Below are 13,850 nucleotides of genomic sequence, written 5' to 3'. Positions count from 1 at the left end.
TCTGATCAAGCTAATCAATTAAATGTTTCACACTACAGAGAGAAAGTATTTGTCTTATTTTACATTAAAAGTAGTTTTGATAAAATTTTAATATTGCTTTATTTTGGTTCTTTTTTAATTCAGTCCCTCTGTCTTGGCTAAAATTGGCATCGTGTGAATATATCCCATGCATGTTATTATTTGCTGCATAAAGCAAGATATATAAATCCATATATCTGTTTTAAATAAATTTAACAAATACAAGCTAAGAGATTACTTGGGTCAATAAAAAAGTGTGAAAAGACTCCTGATTAATATTTCTATAAACTATTGCATAAAGCATGAGCATGTAAAATATGAATATACCAACCAGATGGATTTAAATAAAATTTTTAAACATTTAACTCCTATTAAAGGTTACATGGGTGGTATAAAAAAATGGTAAGTACTTGTCTGTGGCATTTTTAATTTCCTGTGAAATTTCCTGTTCGATGAAAATTTGAACTGGAAGCAAAATATAGGTAGATGTAGGTAGCAGTAAACACAGCTACAGGCAAACTTAAACACAGAACAATTTTAAACCAAATTATTGCTATTGCAAAAGGATCATTTTCTACTTAGTTCAGCTTAGTGCTTTGCAGAGGAGGGGCAGGCTCTTAGGTAGCAGTACCCTCTTCTTTTCCTTTGCAGCAGCACAGCCTTCTTTTCCTGCTTGAGTCACAGGCTCAGACAACTCAGTGGTCTAAATGGCCTCCTCCTCTGATTGTCCCCCTTGCCTCTTCCCTCCACTTCCTTTTCCTCCCCTTTCCCTCTGGTGTTGTGCTCTCACAACACCAGGAGCAGCAAAATTAGATTTGCTTGCAAAGGAAGGAGAAACCTTTCGGTCGGGTATTTCCCCATCTTACATTCAGAAATCTCTCATAAATGCTTTTCCCAGAACATGGGTTCTTGAACAACTGTGACTGACTGTGGTCAGTGCCCATCCCAGCGGAGCCCACCAGCTGGCTAATAAACCTCGCAGTGTTTTCTACCTTAGCTATTTTCAAGTCGATGCTAACAGTTAAAATTGATCCTGTTAGCCTATTCTTTTCTCTTGCCTTTCATACCTATTACCATAAGGAAAAATTTGAATTTTCAGGTTCCATTTGAATAAATCCTCTATAACTTCTTAAATCTATAGGCAAATAATAATATTTCTCCATTTGCATTTTATTCTGTCCACTGTTACCATACCTGGTGACAGTTCCAGCTCAAGATTCTTGAACATTTCTCCAACTGTTAGCATAGAAACTCCATCAGTGTCCTCAGTTACCATGTCCCACATCTGTATAGTCCATAGATTAATCATCACAATCTATGACAGTTTTACAGTACATTGTTTAAGTGAATATCTTATACAGTATCTTTGTATCATTTTTTGAAGATAAGCTGAACTGAAATTTGCCATTATCAGTGAATTTTTGAAGATTACCATGAATATTTTTCCATTTAAAAGTAGTCACCATGTTTTTTGTGTTACAATAAATTTTAATTGAAGGTAATCCAGTGTAACCCAATTTCAAAATGATTCTGGATTTTGGTTATGCTATTAATTTAAAGCATGTTTCTATTTGGCCTAAATGATTATCTCTCTGTCCCCTAAGAATTAAACATAGATAAGTTATGCCAAGGGGAATCTATATGAAAATAAGAAATGAGGCAATAATATTTTAATAACTCATTTCATATTTTACTTGATTTCATGAGACAATTTAAAATGAAACGTTTCTCACAGATAGAATTTGGTTTATTTTTATTTCTAAATAAATTCATGAAATCTGATGGCATACTGACATGTAATACAATATTTTTGAATAAAATTATTTGAATTTTTATCTGACATAGAAAAGAAGAAATGATTAGTCTTATACCGCCTGTGTCCTTGGAGACAAGGCTAATACCTAAGAGTACATTTCTCCTTCTACAAGATTAGAGTCCTTGAAGGATTACGCTTGTATATTTTTTTATGAACTTTATAGTCGGTTGGTTTGTCTTTTTTGTTTTAAAGTGTCTATATAGAATCTGTATTTCGTGACTCTAAAATGGTAACAGGAATATGGGTGCACAGGTGGTTCAGTGGTAGAATGCTCCCCTTCCATGCAGGAGACCTGGGTTCCATTCCTGGACCATGCACCTAAAAAAAAAAAATGCTATCAGGATTATTATTTTTATCACTAATGGCAACTGTTGGAAAAGTAATTTTCCATTCGTGTATGTGATTTGAAAAGGCTTGCCACATTAGTAAATATAGTTATTTGGAGTTATATTTCATGAAGAAAATAGTTCATAAAGTAAATTCGTTTTTGACAATATTATTTAATTCTAAGTCAACCAAGACTCATGGTTTTTAAATAAAATACATGAGTACCGGAAAAAATAAGTATATTTTTATTATTTTTGGGGGGGATGCATGGCCCAGGAATCGAACTGAAGTATATTATTTTAAATGAAAAAGTTGTTTCTAAAAGCCTTTATAGTACAAATAAATGTATGGATTTTTTTCTGTGAAATTTATTATATATCCTTTTCTCTACAGATAAGCCGTTAACAGGCATTATTTTTAACTTCTTGTTATGACCTTCTCTGGTGAAAGAAATAATGAATAAAATTCAGCAGATATTTTATACAATTGTAATTTAATTTCACAAAGGTGATACTAAAGGGTTTTTTATTCAGATAAATAGAGGAATGAAGATTCTAAGATAAATTCGTTAAAATACAATGGTATTCCGATTTTATCATATATCTTTGAATTTTTCAGTACTTTGCCCCATTCTCATTTGTGATTATTTCTCATTTCTATGTATTTGACTTTATATTAAAAGACTATCAGACAAAAGAATAAAATTCAAGAGAAGTAGATTGTCTTATTTCTAAATTCTGGAAAAGCATTTCAGTTTTGTGTTCATTCAATTAATGCTAATTTACCACATGTAATATATTTAACCATTCAGATATATAATTATTAAATGTAATGGAATATATGTGGTACTTTTTCCAAAGATCATTATCTTATACCTTATATCATCAGTGACCTGCCATCCGTTGCTTACTTACTACCTTCACCTTTTGATATTTGCCATCGATGTGAGATATAAATTAGTTCATGATCCTTTTAAATAATGTGATTCTGAGGACCCTTCAACTTGAATTATATAGTTCTTCCATTCTCAGATATGGCTGAAAGTTGCATTTGACATGGATCAATATGATCTGGGGCTAAATATCTAAATGTGACTGATTATGTTAGCATCATGTCCACAGATCAATATTGAGTTTTATTATGAGCCTGACTCTATAATTGGGTTTAATCAATAAACTTTTGTCTCTTTTCCTTAACAATTTTAAAATTGTACCATGTAGGTTTTTAAAACTACATTTAGCTTACATTTAGAACTCTGCTTTTTCTTGTCAGGCCCAGAAAGGGATCTATCTGTGAATTTAAAGGAACAAAGGAGCCTCAGCTCTACCATTGTCAGGAGAGTCCACTTTTGTCTTGAGAACGGATTGCTTACCCCAATATGCACTATATTCCTAACAGAGCTAATGTAGTAACACCCCAGCAATCTTTTGGGGGTACTGCATGGCTTTTTCTGTCTGTACTTAGTAAATGACTCACTTTGAAGACTTTGACAAAGCATACCATTAATGAAAGCCATCATAAAAGCTTGCCTTTTGATAAGCCCGCAGGGTCTACAGGCGTTGAAAGATGCAATCTATAAAGAACAGTAAATTTGGGCCTTTGGTTGAAGTGCCATTTGGGACGTTATGCTTTGTCTGCATATTTGCACAAACATGATGCTCCCTTTTTCTTGTCTCTTAAACTTGAAGCTTGAGAGCGTTCATTGCCATTTCTACATTAGTGTTGGTCCCATTAAAAGCTCCATACAAAAAGAAGACTGGAAGTGATCCAGCTGAAGCACATGTGTTCATTTCTGCCCTAGTTTGCCATTTGGAAAGCAGGCTTCTAGCCACCTTCGCTGTTCTTTTATGAATAGACTTGGATTCTTTTCCAGGCAGTTCCTTCTGAAAATATATACTTAAAATGCATCAACTTTCCTTAAGATTTGGAAAATAAGATTATGTTATGGTTATTAGGAGTAGCTTTGAATAAAAGTATAATTTATTCATTGCAAATGATCTGTGACTTTTTCCCTATCTATTTTTTAAGCTTCAAAAATTTTTAGTTTATATTGATATGCTAAATTCTTGGCATCATAGTCTGTGTAATAGGATGTAGGTCTCTGTTAAACCATGAGACATGAATATTGTATTCTACAAAAACTATATTTGTTCGACATTAATCCAGAAAAATAAATTTAATATGCATACTTTTCTGAATTTACAGATGCAGATCGTTTTCAGAAACATGGTATGGATGAGTTTATTTCTGCCAGTCCTTGCAAGCTTGACCACGCCTTCCTTTTTAGAATACTCCAGAGGCAGACTCTGGATCACAGACTAAATGATTCCTATTCTTGCTTGGTGAGTAGTTTATCTATCTAGTCCAGTTCCAGTGGGTTAGAATAAAAGATTTTTTTTTTGAGTGAGAAATACTTGCTATAAAGTGGCATTTTAATCCTGACTCATTTAATAACTGTACTTGGAGTTAGGGATAAAGGATTCCAATCGATAACATCCCTATTTGAAAATTATACACTTGAAGCCCACTGCTGTGCCACTCAATAGATGGGAGAATAGACTCAGAGGCTGAATCATGGTTCATCAGTGCCTCTAGAGAAGGCTAAAATGAAAACAGAAGGCTTTAATGAAGATTTACAAAAAAAAAAAGAAAAACTGTGAAAGGATTTACTAACACCTGTACAGACATTTTAAGGTTTAAATTCTGCTCACCAGATGTTACCTTGCATTTCTCTCTTTTGTTCATAGAAGGACAACTTAAATGACAGGGTAAAAAAACAGTGGGTAAACAATATGGCAGGAGTTGTATGTAACAGAGGCAGGCTTTAGTTTCATCTAGGTTTTAGAAGAAAAACTTTAATTCCTTAAAGAAAAAAAGAATCAAATAGAGTAGCTAAACTGCAATCTGATTTGTAATAGAACTGTAGCCAAAACTTGGCATAAAAGTATAACATACTTAGAAGGAAGGCTTGACACCTCAGTCTATGGAGTTTAAACTTTATAATCAAGGAATTTTATATGTCTTTCCAAGGTCTTGTACTTTCAGGAGCAGTTCCTCTGGAAATTTTTCAACCAGAATAGGCCAATCTCTATCACCAATTTAGTCTGTCTGCCACTGATTATGCTAGGTACATATAATTAAGTTGCATTTTTTAAATAAGATTTTGGACAGGATGTTCTCCTAAATCACCAGAAATATTTCTATAGACAGGAAGAAATGAAACAACTTAGAATGCCTTTACAATGCTGATGATTAATAAATTCATTCGACTTGTAAATTATTTATGAAGTACCTTATTCTAAACAGAGTTAAATACTTTGAACTATACAATCCAGCTCAAACTTTGCAGTTACATAGTGAGTAAAACAAATGATCACAAAACCTTGTGATACCTGTTCGTGGACAGGCACACATAGAGTGAACATCAGTGAGGGAACAGTTTCCTCTGGGATCCCACCTAGTGGGATTAGTTACTAAATCATTAAAAGAAGCTGCTTTGACTTAGTGGATGTCCCCACATGTAATATGGTGTCTGAGGAGTACACTACAGTATGTCTTCACCTCCTTAGAGGAGAATGAAAATTGTGTGATTTTAAGAAAGAATGTTGGAGGCAGGATGGCCCTAGATGTAAATCAAGGCTCTGATAGGCAGTGTGGGTTGGGTACGTCTCTTAACATTCCTGAACATCAGCTTCTCTTTCTGTAAAATGGAGGTCATTTTGGTTCTAAATATTAAGGTAATACATGTGATATATCTAGTTCCGCCACCAGAGTAAGTAAATTAGTGTTCTTTTTTCACTCCTTCCCTCTTTCTTTTATTGAGTTCTCATCCTTCTACCTTTTTCATCATTCTTTTCCTTCTTTGCATGATTATCCTACTCCCTTTTAAGACTGTCCATTCTCCTTTCTAATTAATATGTAGTTCCATATACTCCATCTAAATACTTCATAGACCCACTCTACCTAACCCTGTCCTCCAGTGTTTAGCCAGCTCAGCTCTGCTCCCTGCTGTTTCAATAGGGCATGCCTGCATACACACACATATGAACATCTCCTCTCAGGAAGACCAGAAACTGCTACTGTAAAACATTAACTCTGCTATACTGGTCGTAGAAAGACTAATGACCTGAGGAAAAAACATCCCCAATATTGAAAGAGCCAAATAGTACATGTATACTACTGCTAGACTTACTGCAATTTTCTTGCAGTTTATTTTATAAAATTCTTTCCATAATTAGACTATTGCATTTGTAGTGTCTGCTTTATCATTCTCTTTTTAATTGATTCATAGACCGTGAAGGTTTTTGAAATGTCAGTCTTTATCACTGACAATTTAGATAATATGAAAAAGTATGACTAATTTTGAATGACAATAGAGAACAAATTGTCCATGCTTTAGTGGCAATAAAAAAAGAATAGCATTAGATTGACAGGTCCCCAAATCAGTTCCAAAATTAATGACATGCGCTCTTCTGAAAATAATATGAAATAAATTTCATATGGTATATGAAAATATCCCACTAGTAAAGTAAATTTCAAAAAACACTTTCATGCAGCCTCTGCTTGCCCTGCCTAAACATGCCTACAGAACATAAAATCTTAGTATAGAAAGGAAAAAAAAAACTATTTTTTTTTTCTTTTGCAGGGTTGGTTTAGCCCTGGCCAAGTCTTTGTATTAGATGAATACTGTGCCCGTTATGGTGTGAGAGGCTGTCACAGACATCTCTGCTACCTTACAGAACTGATGGAACATTCAGAAAATGGTGCTGTCATTGACCCAACCCTGCTCCATTACAGCTTTGCATTCTGCGCCTCTCATGTTCACGGCAACAGGTATTTTACTTGCAAACACAGTGAAATGTGCAGGGTTGACTTGGGAAGAGAGAGAAAATGTGCTTTGCCATTATCACCTAGTAACAGATTTTAAATAGCAAACACTTCTCACAAGAGAGAAAAATTCCACATAGGAAAAATGTACAATACTGTGCTTTTGATTTAGGATGGTTATACTTTAGGTTTCTTTTTGCCGTTAAAGCTACTTGAAAGGGAGAAAAACAGATAGACAATATATATGAGGTTAGAAGCTTCATTTAAGTCCATATGTACTACTTAGTACTGTGTTCTTTACAGCACAAGGGTCAGTATGTATTTCTCTTTTGAATCACGTGTATGTCCAGTGGGGTTTGTTGATATGCTTGTGTATACTTAATGATCCTTGCTTTTCTACTGTGAAATAAACTTTCATTGATAATGTGAGATAAATAATAGGATTTACGTCATCTCTGCCCAACCTCTTCCATAATCTACACTTTCAGAAAAAGTATTCCCTTTTCTGTAAGCCTACTCTAGATTCTCAGCTAGTAACCTCACCTCTTTCTTTACCAAGATGGAAAAATATCATCTGAGGTCGGCCCCTACAGCCAAGCACCTGTGGACTTAAAGTCTCTCCATGTCATTCCCTCTTGCTTTTCTTAATCTTGTCTCCAAGGAACCTTTGCCATGGCTCCTCAAATTGCCCCTGATTCCATCCCTTTTTTACCTTGATTCAACCATTGCTCCATCGCTGCCTCTTTATACTTCCTTTCTTTCTTCCCACAAACCGATGTAAGCTTGACTTAGCCTCAAAATATAGCATAATGGTCGAGGGATTCTGAAGTCAAACCACCTACATTCAAATTATTACCTGTGTGACATCGGATGGATTTCTTCATCTATTTGTGTCTCGGCTTCCTCATCTATAATAAAGATGTAAAACAGCATCTCTTTCATAAATCATAAATTATGATGATAATTAAATGAGTTAATATATGTTAAGCATTTAAACAGTGCCTAGCACGTGAGTGTTCAAAATAATGTAAATTGTTAGCTTACATTTTCTTTAACATTGTTACGCTGTCAGGCCAATATTCTGTTGTTCTCTTTATCTTCCCAACCAAATTTCTCTCATGAGTCCTCCCATCTGGCTTCTAACTCCTCACTTGCTGGTGGGGCTTCTTGAGATGAATTTTCTAATGTCCTAATCTGTTAGCCTTTCTGAGGCTTCATCCTCCTCACTCTCTTTGGAACATTAATGCTGTGGAATATTCAAGACCTGGTGCTTCTTAAAATGCAGCTTATTTTCCAGTACTACCTAGGTTCTCCTTTTTCTTTGACTATCTTTTTGCTACTAGTTTCACTGTACACTAGTACAGTGTAGTGATTTTCCCACATCTGTTCTTGAATTTCTCTCCTTTCTGGATATTTTTCTAATTTAGTAATTTTGTCTTCCACAGCTTCATATGACCTTTCTATTTACAGATAATTCTAACGCAATTGTTCTCCTCAGCTGCAAATCTCTATTTCCAATTGGCACCTTGATTGTTCTGCAGGCACTTTAACTCTGCACTATACAATCCTCTGCATGTATAAAATCAATTTGATCATCTCAATAAATTAGATCCCATACCTCTTTCACCATCTAGCAGGGTGCCTGGAACAATGTAACACTCCTGTCACAAAGCAAGTATTCAGTAAGTTAATTATGAATTAGTGAATGAGTTCATTATTCCTATTAATATACCTTCCATTATTGCCTTGTTCATTTTTTTCTTTAGACAAGTTCTGTGTTTACAGAACAATTATGCATAAAATGCCCTATTCCTATAAATCATCCTATTATAACATCTTGCATTGGTGTGGAATATTTGTTACAATCAATGAAAGTTCATTTTTATCTTTGTACTATCAACTATAATCCATGTATAACTTAAAATGCATTGTTTATATGGTCCAGTTACATGGATTCTTTTTAATTTTTTGTTCTGTAACCATATATACAAGCTAACATTTCCCTTTTTGACCAGATTCATTTATATATTTCAGTGATCTTAATTGCATTCACAGTGTTGTACTACCATCACCAACATCCTTTAACAGAACATTTCCATCATTTGAAAGAGGAATGCCATACATTTTAAGCCCTAACTTCCCATTCCTCATCCCCACCCTGGGGAAACCTGCGTTCTAAATTCCGACTCCATAAGTTGCTTATTCTAATTATTTCCTGTCAGTGAGACCATACAATTGTTGCCTTTTTGTTCCTGGCTTATTTCACTCAATATGATGTCTTCAAGGCTCATCCATTTTTGTCAAATGAGAACTTATTCCTTTTTATGACTGAATAATATTCCATTCTATGTGTATACCACATTTGTTTATCCACTGATCAGATGGACACTTGGGTTGCTTCCAACTTTCGCAATTGTGAAAATGCCTGGTTTTAGTTTCCTAGACTGCACAAAGCAAATATTACGAAATGGTTCAGGTTAAACACTGGAAATTTATTCATTCATGGTTTTTAGGCTAGGAAAATATTCAAATTAAGACTTCTTCAAGGTGATGCTTTCTTCCCAAAAACTTTCTGCCATGAGCCTTGGATCCTCTGTCACATGGTAAGGCAGATGGCAGCATCTCCTGGTTTCTCCTTTCTCTTCCAATTTTATTGAATTCGGTTTCTTACTTCCATAGCTTTCTCTCTCTTCATCTGGATTTCATTCTCTTTTAAAGGACTACGGTAATAAGATTTAGACCCATTCCAGTTGAGGGGGGGTCATGCATTAACCGAGACAGCCTTGTCAGGTCATACTGACAATGAGTTCACACCCACAGGAATGGGTCAACTTTAAGAATGTGTTTTTCCAGGGCACATACTGTTCCAAATCATCACATGCCACTATGAATATCCATTTGCAAATAATCTCTTCTGTCCTTGTTTTCAACTCTTTTGGATACATATTTAGTAGTAGGATTCCTGGACCATTTTAGTAATTCTGTACTTAACTTTCTGAGGAACTGCTGTATTCCACAGCAGCTGTACCATTTTACATTTCCACATTGATGAATGAGTATTCATGTTGCTCCTACTTCTCTCCAACACTTGTAATTTTCCATTTGATTTTTTTTAATAGCAGTCATGCAAATGATTGTGAAATGGTATCTCTTGATTTTGATTTGTATTATCCTGATGACTAATTATGTTGAGCATCTTTTCATGTGCTCTCTGCTCATTTTGGAGAGATGACAATTCAAGTATTTTACCCATTTTCTAATCGGGTTATCTGTCATTTTATTAAGTTGAAGGATTTCTTTATCTATTCTGAATATTAAACCTTTATTGGATTAGTTGGCTTCCAAGTATTTTCTCCCATTGTATAGGGTTTTGTTTTACTTTCATGATGAAGTCCTTTGAGGTGCAAAAGTTTTTAATTTTGTTGAGGTACGATATATCTTCTTTATCTTTTGTTGTTTGTGTTTTGAGTATAAAGTCTCAGAAACCATTGCCTACACAAGCTCCTGAAGATGCCTCCCTACATTTTCTTGTAGGTCTAGCTCTTATGTTTAGGACTTTGATCCATTTTTAGTTGCTTTTTGTATAAAATGTGAGGTAGGGGTCCACCTTTCTTCTTTTTGCAAATAGAGATTGAGTTTTCCCAGCATGATTTGTTGCAGAGACTACTCTTTCCAAATAGCGCAGTCTTTGCCACATTGTCAAAAATCATTTGGCAAAAAAATAAACTAAAAGAAAAAAAAAATCACTTGGCCATAAAGTTGATGGTTAATTTCTGAGCTCTCAATTCTATTCCATTGATCTATAATCTGTACTTGTGCCAGTACCATGCTGTTTTGGTTATTGTGACTTTGTAATAAGTTTTAAGATCAGGAACTATGAGTCTTCAATTTCATCTTCTTTTTCAACATGGCTTTAGATATTCAGGGCCTCTTACCCTTCCATATAAATTTTATGATTAGCCTTTCCATTTCTGCAAAGAAGGTTGTTAGGATTTTTATTGGGATTGAATTGAATCTATAAATCACTTTGGGTAGGATTTACATCTTAACACTATTTAGTCTTGAAATACATGAACACAGAATTTCCTTCCATTAATTTAGAAATACTTTGATTTCTTTTAGCAATGGTTTATGGTTTTCTGTGTACAAGTCCTTTACATCCTTGGCCAGATTTACTCCTAGATATTTGATTATTTTCATTACCATTGTAAATGGAGTTTTTTTTTCTTAATTTCTTCTGATTGTTCATTGCTGGTGTATAGAAATGCCACTGATTTTGAGATGTTAATCCTGTAACCGGCCACTTTGCTGAATTCATGTATTAGTTAGAGGAGCTTTGTTGTGGATTTTTCAGGATTTTTTGTATATAGGATCAAGGCATCTGCAAATGGAGAAGGTTTTACTCCTTTCCTTCTGATTTGAATGTCTTTTCTTTCTTTTTCTTCCCTAACTGCAATGAAAGGTGAATAACAGTGGTTAACAGTGGGCATTCTTATCTTGTTTCTTATCTTAGAGGGAAAGCTTTCAGTTTTTCACCATTAAGTAGGATGTCAGCTGCTGTATTTTAGATATGTTCTTTATCATTTTGAGGAAGTTTCCTTCTATTCCTATTTTTATAGTGTTTTTATCAAAAAGAGGTGCTGGATTTTTTCAGATATCTTTAATGCATCAATTGAGATGATAATGCAATCTTTTTCTGTTTGTTCTGTTAATGTGGTGTAGTACATTAATTAGTTTTCTTATGTTAAGCCATACTTACATATCAGGGATACATCCTGCTTTGCTTAATCGTGGTGTACAGTTGTTTTAATGTGCTATTGAATTTGGTTTGCTAGTATTTTGTAGACGGTTTTGCATCTGTTATTTTAAGAAATATTGATCTGTAATTTTTCTTGTAGTGTCTTTATCTGGCTTTGGTACAAGGATAATGGCCTCATAGAATGAATTAGGCAGTATTCCCTCCTCTTCAATTTTTGTAAGAGTTTAAGCAGAGTTGGAGTTAAGTCTTCTTGGAATGTTTGTTCAAATTTCCCGGCAAGACCATCTCATTGTGCTTTTCTTTGTTGGGAGATTTTTTATTTACTGATTCAAGCTCTTTACTAGTAATTGGTTTGTGGAGAGCTTCCGTTTCTTCTTGAATCGGTGTAAGTAGTTTGTGTGTTTCTAAGAATTTGTCCATTTCATCTGGGTTATCTAATTTATTGGCATACAGTTGTTCACAGTATCATTTTATAATCCTTTTTATTTCAGCAAGGTAAGTAGTGATAGTCCCCTTCTCATTTGTGACTTTTGTTATTTGTACCCTCTCTTTTTATTTGCCAATGTAGCTAAAGTTTTGTCAATTTTATTGATCTTTTCAAAGAATCAACTTTTCATTTTGTTGACTATCATATTTTTGTTTTTGTTCTTGTTTCATTTATCTGTACTCTAATCTTTTTATTTCCTTCCTTCTGCACACTTGAGTTTGTTTGTTTACTTTTTCAGTTCTTGCAGCTTTGAAGTTAGGTCTTTGATTTGAAGTCTTTTGTTTTTAAATGTAAACAAAGTTTTAAGAGCTACAAATTAGAGCTACAAATTTGCCTTTGAGCACTGCCTTTGATGCCTCCCTTAAATTTTGGTATGCTGTATTTTCATTTCCCTCAAGACATTTCCTCTTTAACCCTTTGGTTCTTTGAGAGTATGTTGTTTAATTTCCACATATTTATGAGTTTTCCATTTCTCCTTCCATTATTAACTACTAGCTTCATATCACTGTGGTCAGAGAAGATACATTGTATGATTTCATTATTTTTTAATTTATTGAGACTTGTTTTTTGACTTAACGTATGTTCTGTCCTGAAGAATTATCCATATGCACTAAAGAAGATATATTCTTTAGTGGTTGGAAGTGTTCTATATATATCTGTTAGGTCTACATTGTTTAGGGTATCATCCAAATCTTATATTCTTTAGTGATCTTCTGACCAGATGTTCTATCAGTGAATGTGCTAAATTAATATGTCCCGCTGTTAATGTAGAACCATCAATTTCTACCCTCAAATTTGTCAATATTTTCTTCGTGTATTTTAGAGCTCTGCTGTTAGGTACATATGTAATTACATTTCTTACATCTTCTTGTTGAATTGACCTCTTTATCAGTATATAATGACCATATATACTGTCTCTCATAGCTATTTTTAACTTAAAGTATATTTTTCTAATGTTAGTATACCTACCTCAGCTCATTTTATTTACTTCCTGCAGGCATATTTTATTCCATCCCTTCACTTTCTTTTTTTTTTTTTCAATCCCTTCATTTTCACCTACTTTTATCTTTGAATTTAAGATGAGTCACTTGCAAGCAACATATAGTCAGGACATGCTATTTTTTATCCAATCTGCAACTCTCTGTCTTGTGACTGCATAGTTTATCCATTTACATTTAAAGTCACAACTGATAAATACAGGACTTTCTTCTGCCATTTTGCTGTTTAGCCTTTGTCAGTCATTTACTTTTATTTATTATTATTTTTTTTGGTATGCTGTGTAGCAGAGTCACGTTTCATTCTTTTTCCATGTGAGTATTCCATTATTACAGCACCATTTGTTGAACTTTTTGTTTGTTTGTTTTGTTGGTTTCATTGTTTGTTTGAGAAGTGCACGGGCCGAAAATCGAACCCAAGTCTCCCACGTGGCAGGCGAGAATTCTACCACTGAACTACCCTCACACCCCCGGTCATTTACTTTTTTTAATCCCTCAGTAATTCCACTAATACCTACTTTATAATGATTTGATTTCTTGTGTTGTGCCACATTGAATGCCTTTACTTTTTATCTAAATATATTATTTCATATCTTTTCCTGTAGTTACTATGGAGTTAAC

At 34.1% G+C, this 13,850-nt stretch overlaps 1 protein-coding gene across 15 annotated transcripts in view; it reads left to right on the top strand.

Annotated features, from left to right (window-relative positions):
• CADPS2 (calcium dependent secretion activator 2) overlaps positions 1–13,850 on the top strand; it is a 617,203-nt gene that overhangs the window by 435,760 nt on the left and 167,593 nt on the right. For all 15 annotated transcript variants that reach the window (XM_077120033.1, XM_077119365.1, XM_077119348.1 and 12 more), the window contains 2 exons: positions 4,367–4,503; positions 6,807–6,994. In XM_077120033.1, the coding sequence (XP_076976148.1) occupies positions 4,367–4,503; positions 6,807–6,994 (325 nt within the window). The remainder of the gene's footprint in view (positions 1–4,366; positions 4,504–6,806; positions 6,995–13,850) is intronic.

The sequence above is a fragment of the Tamandua tetradactyla genome, chromosome 1 (assembly GCF_023851605.1).
Source record: "Tamandua tetradactyla isolate mTamTet1 chromosome 1, mTamTet1.pri, whole genome shotgun sequence".
Taxonomy (NCBI): Eukaryota; Metazoa; Chordata; class Mammalia; order Pilosa; family Myrmecophagidae; genus Tamandua; species Tamandua tetradactyla.
This window is presented reverse-complemented; position numbering and strand designations above follow the sequence as displayed.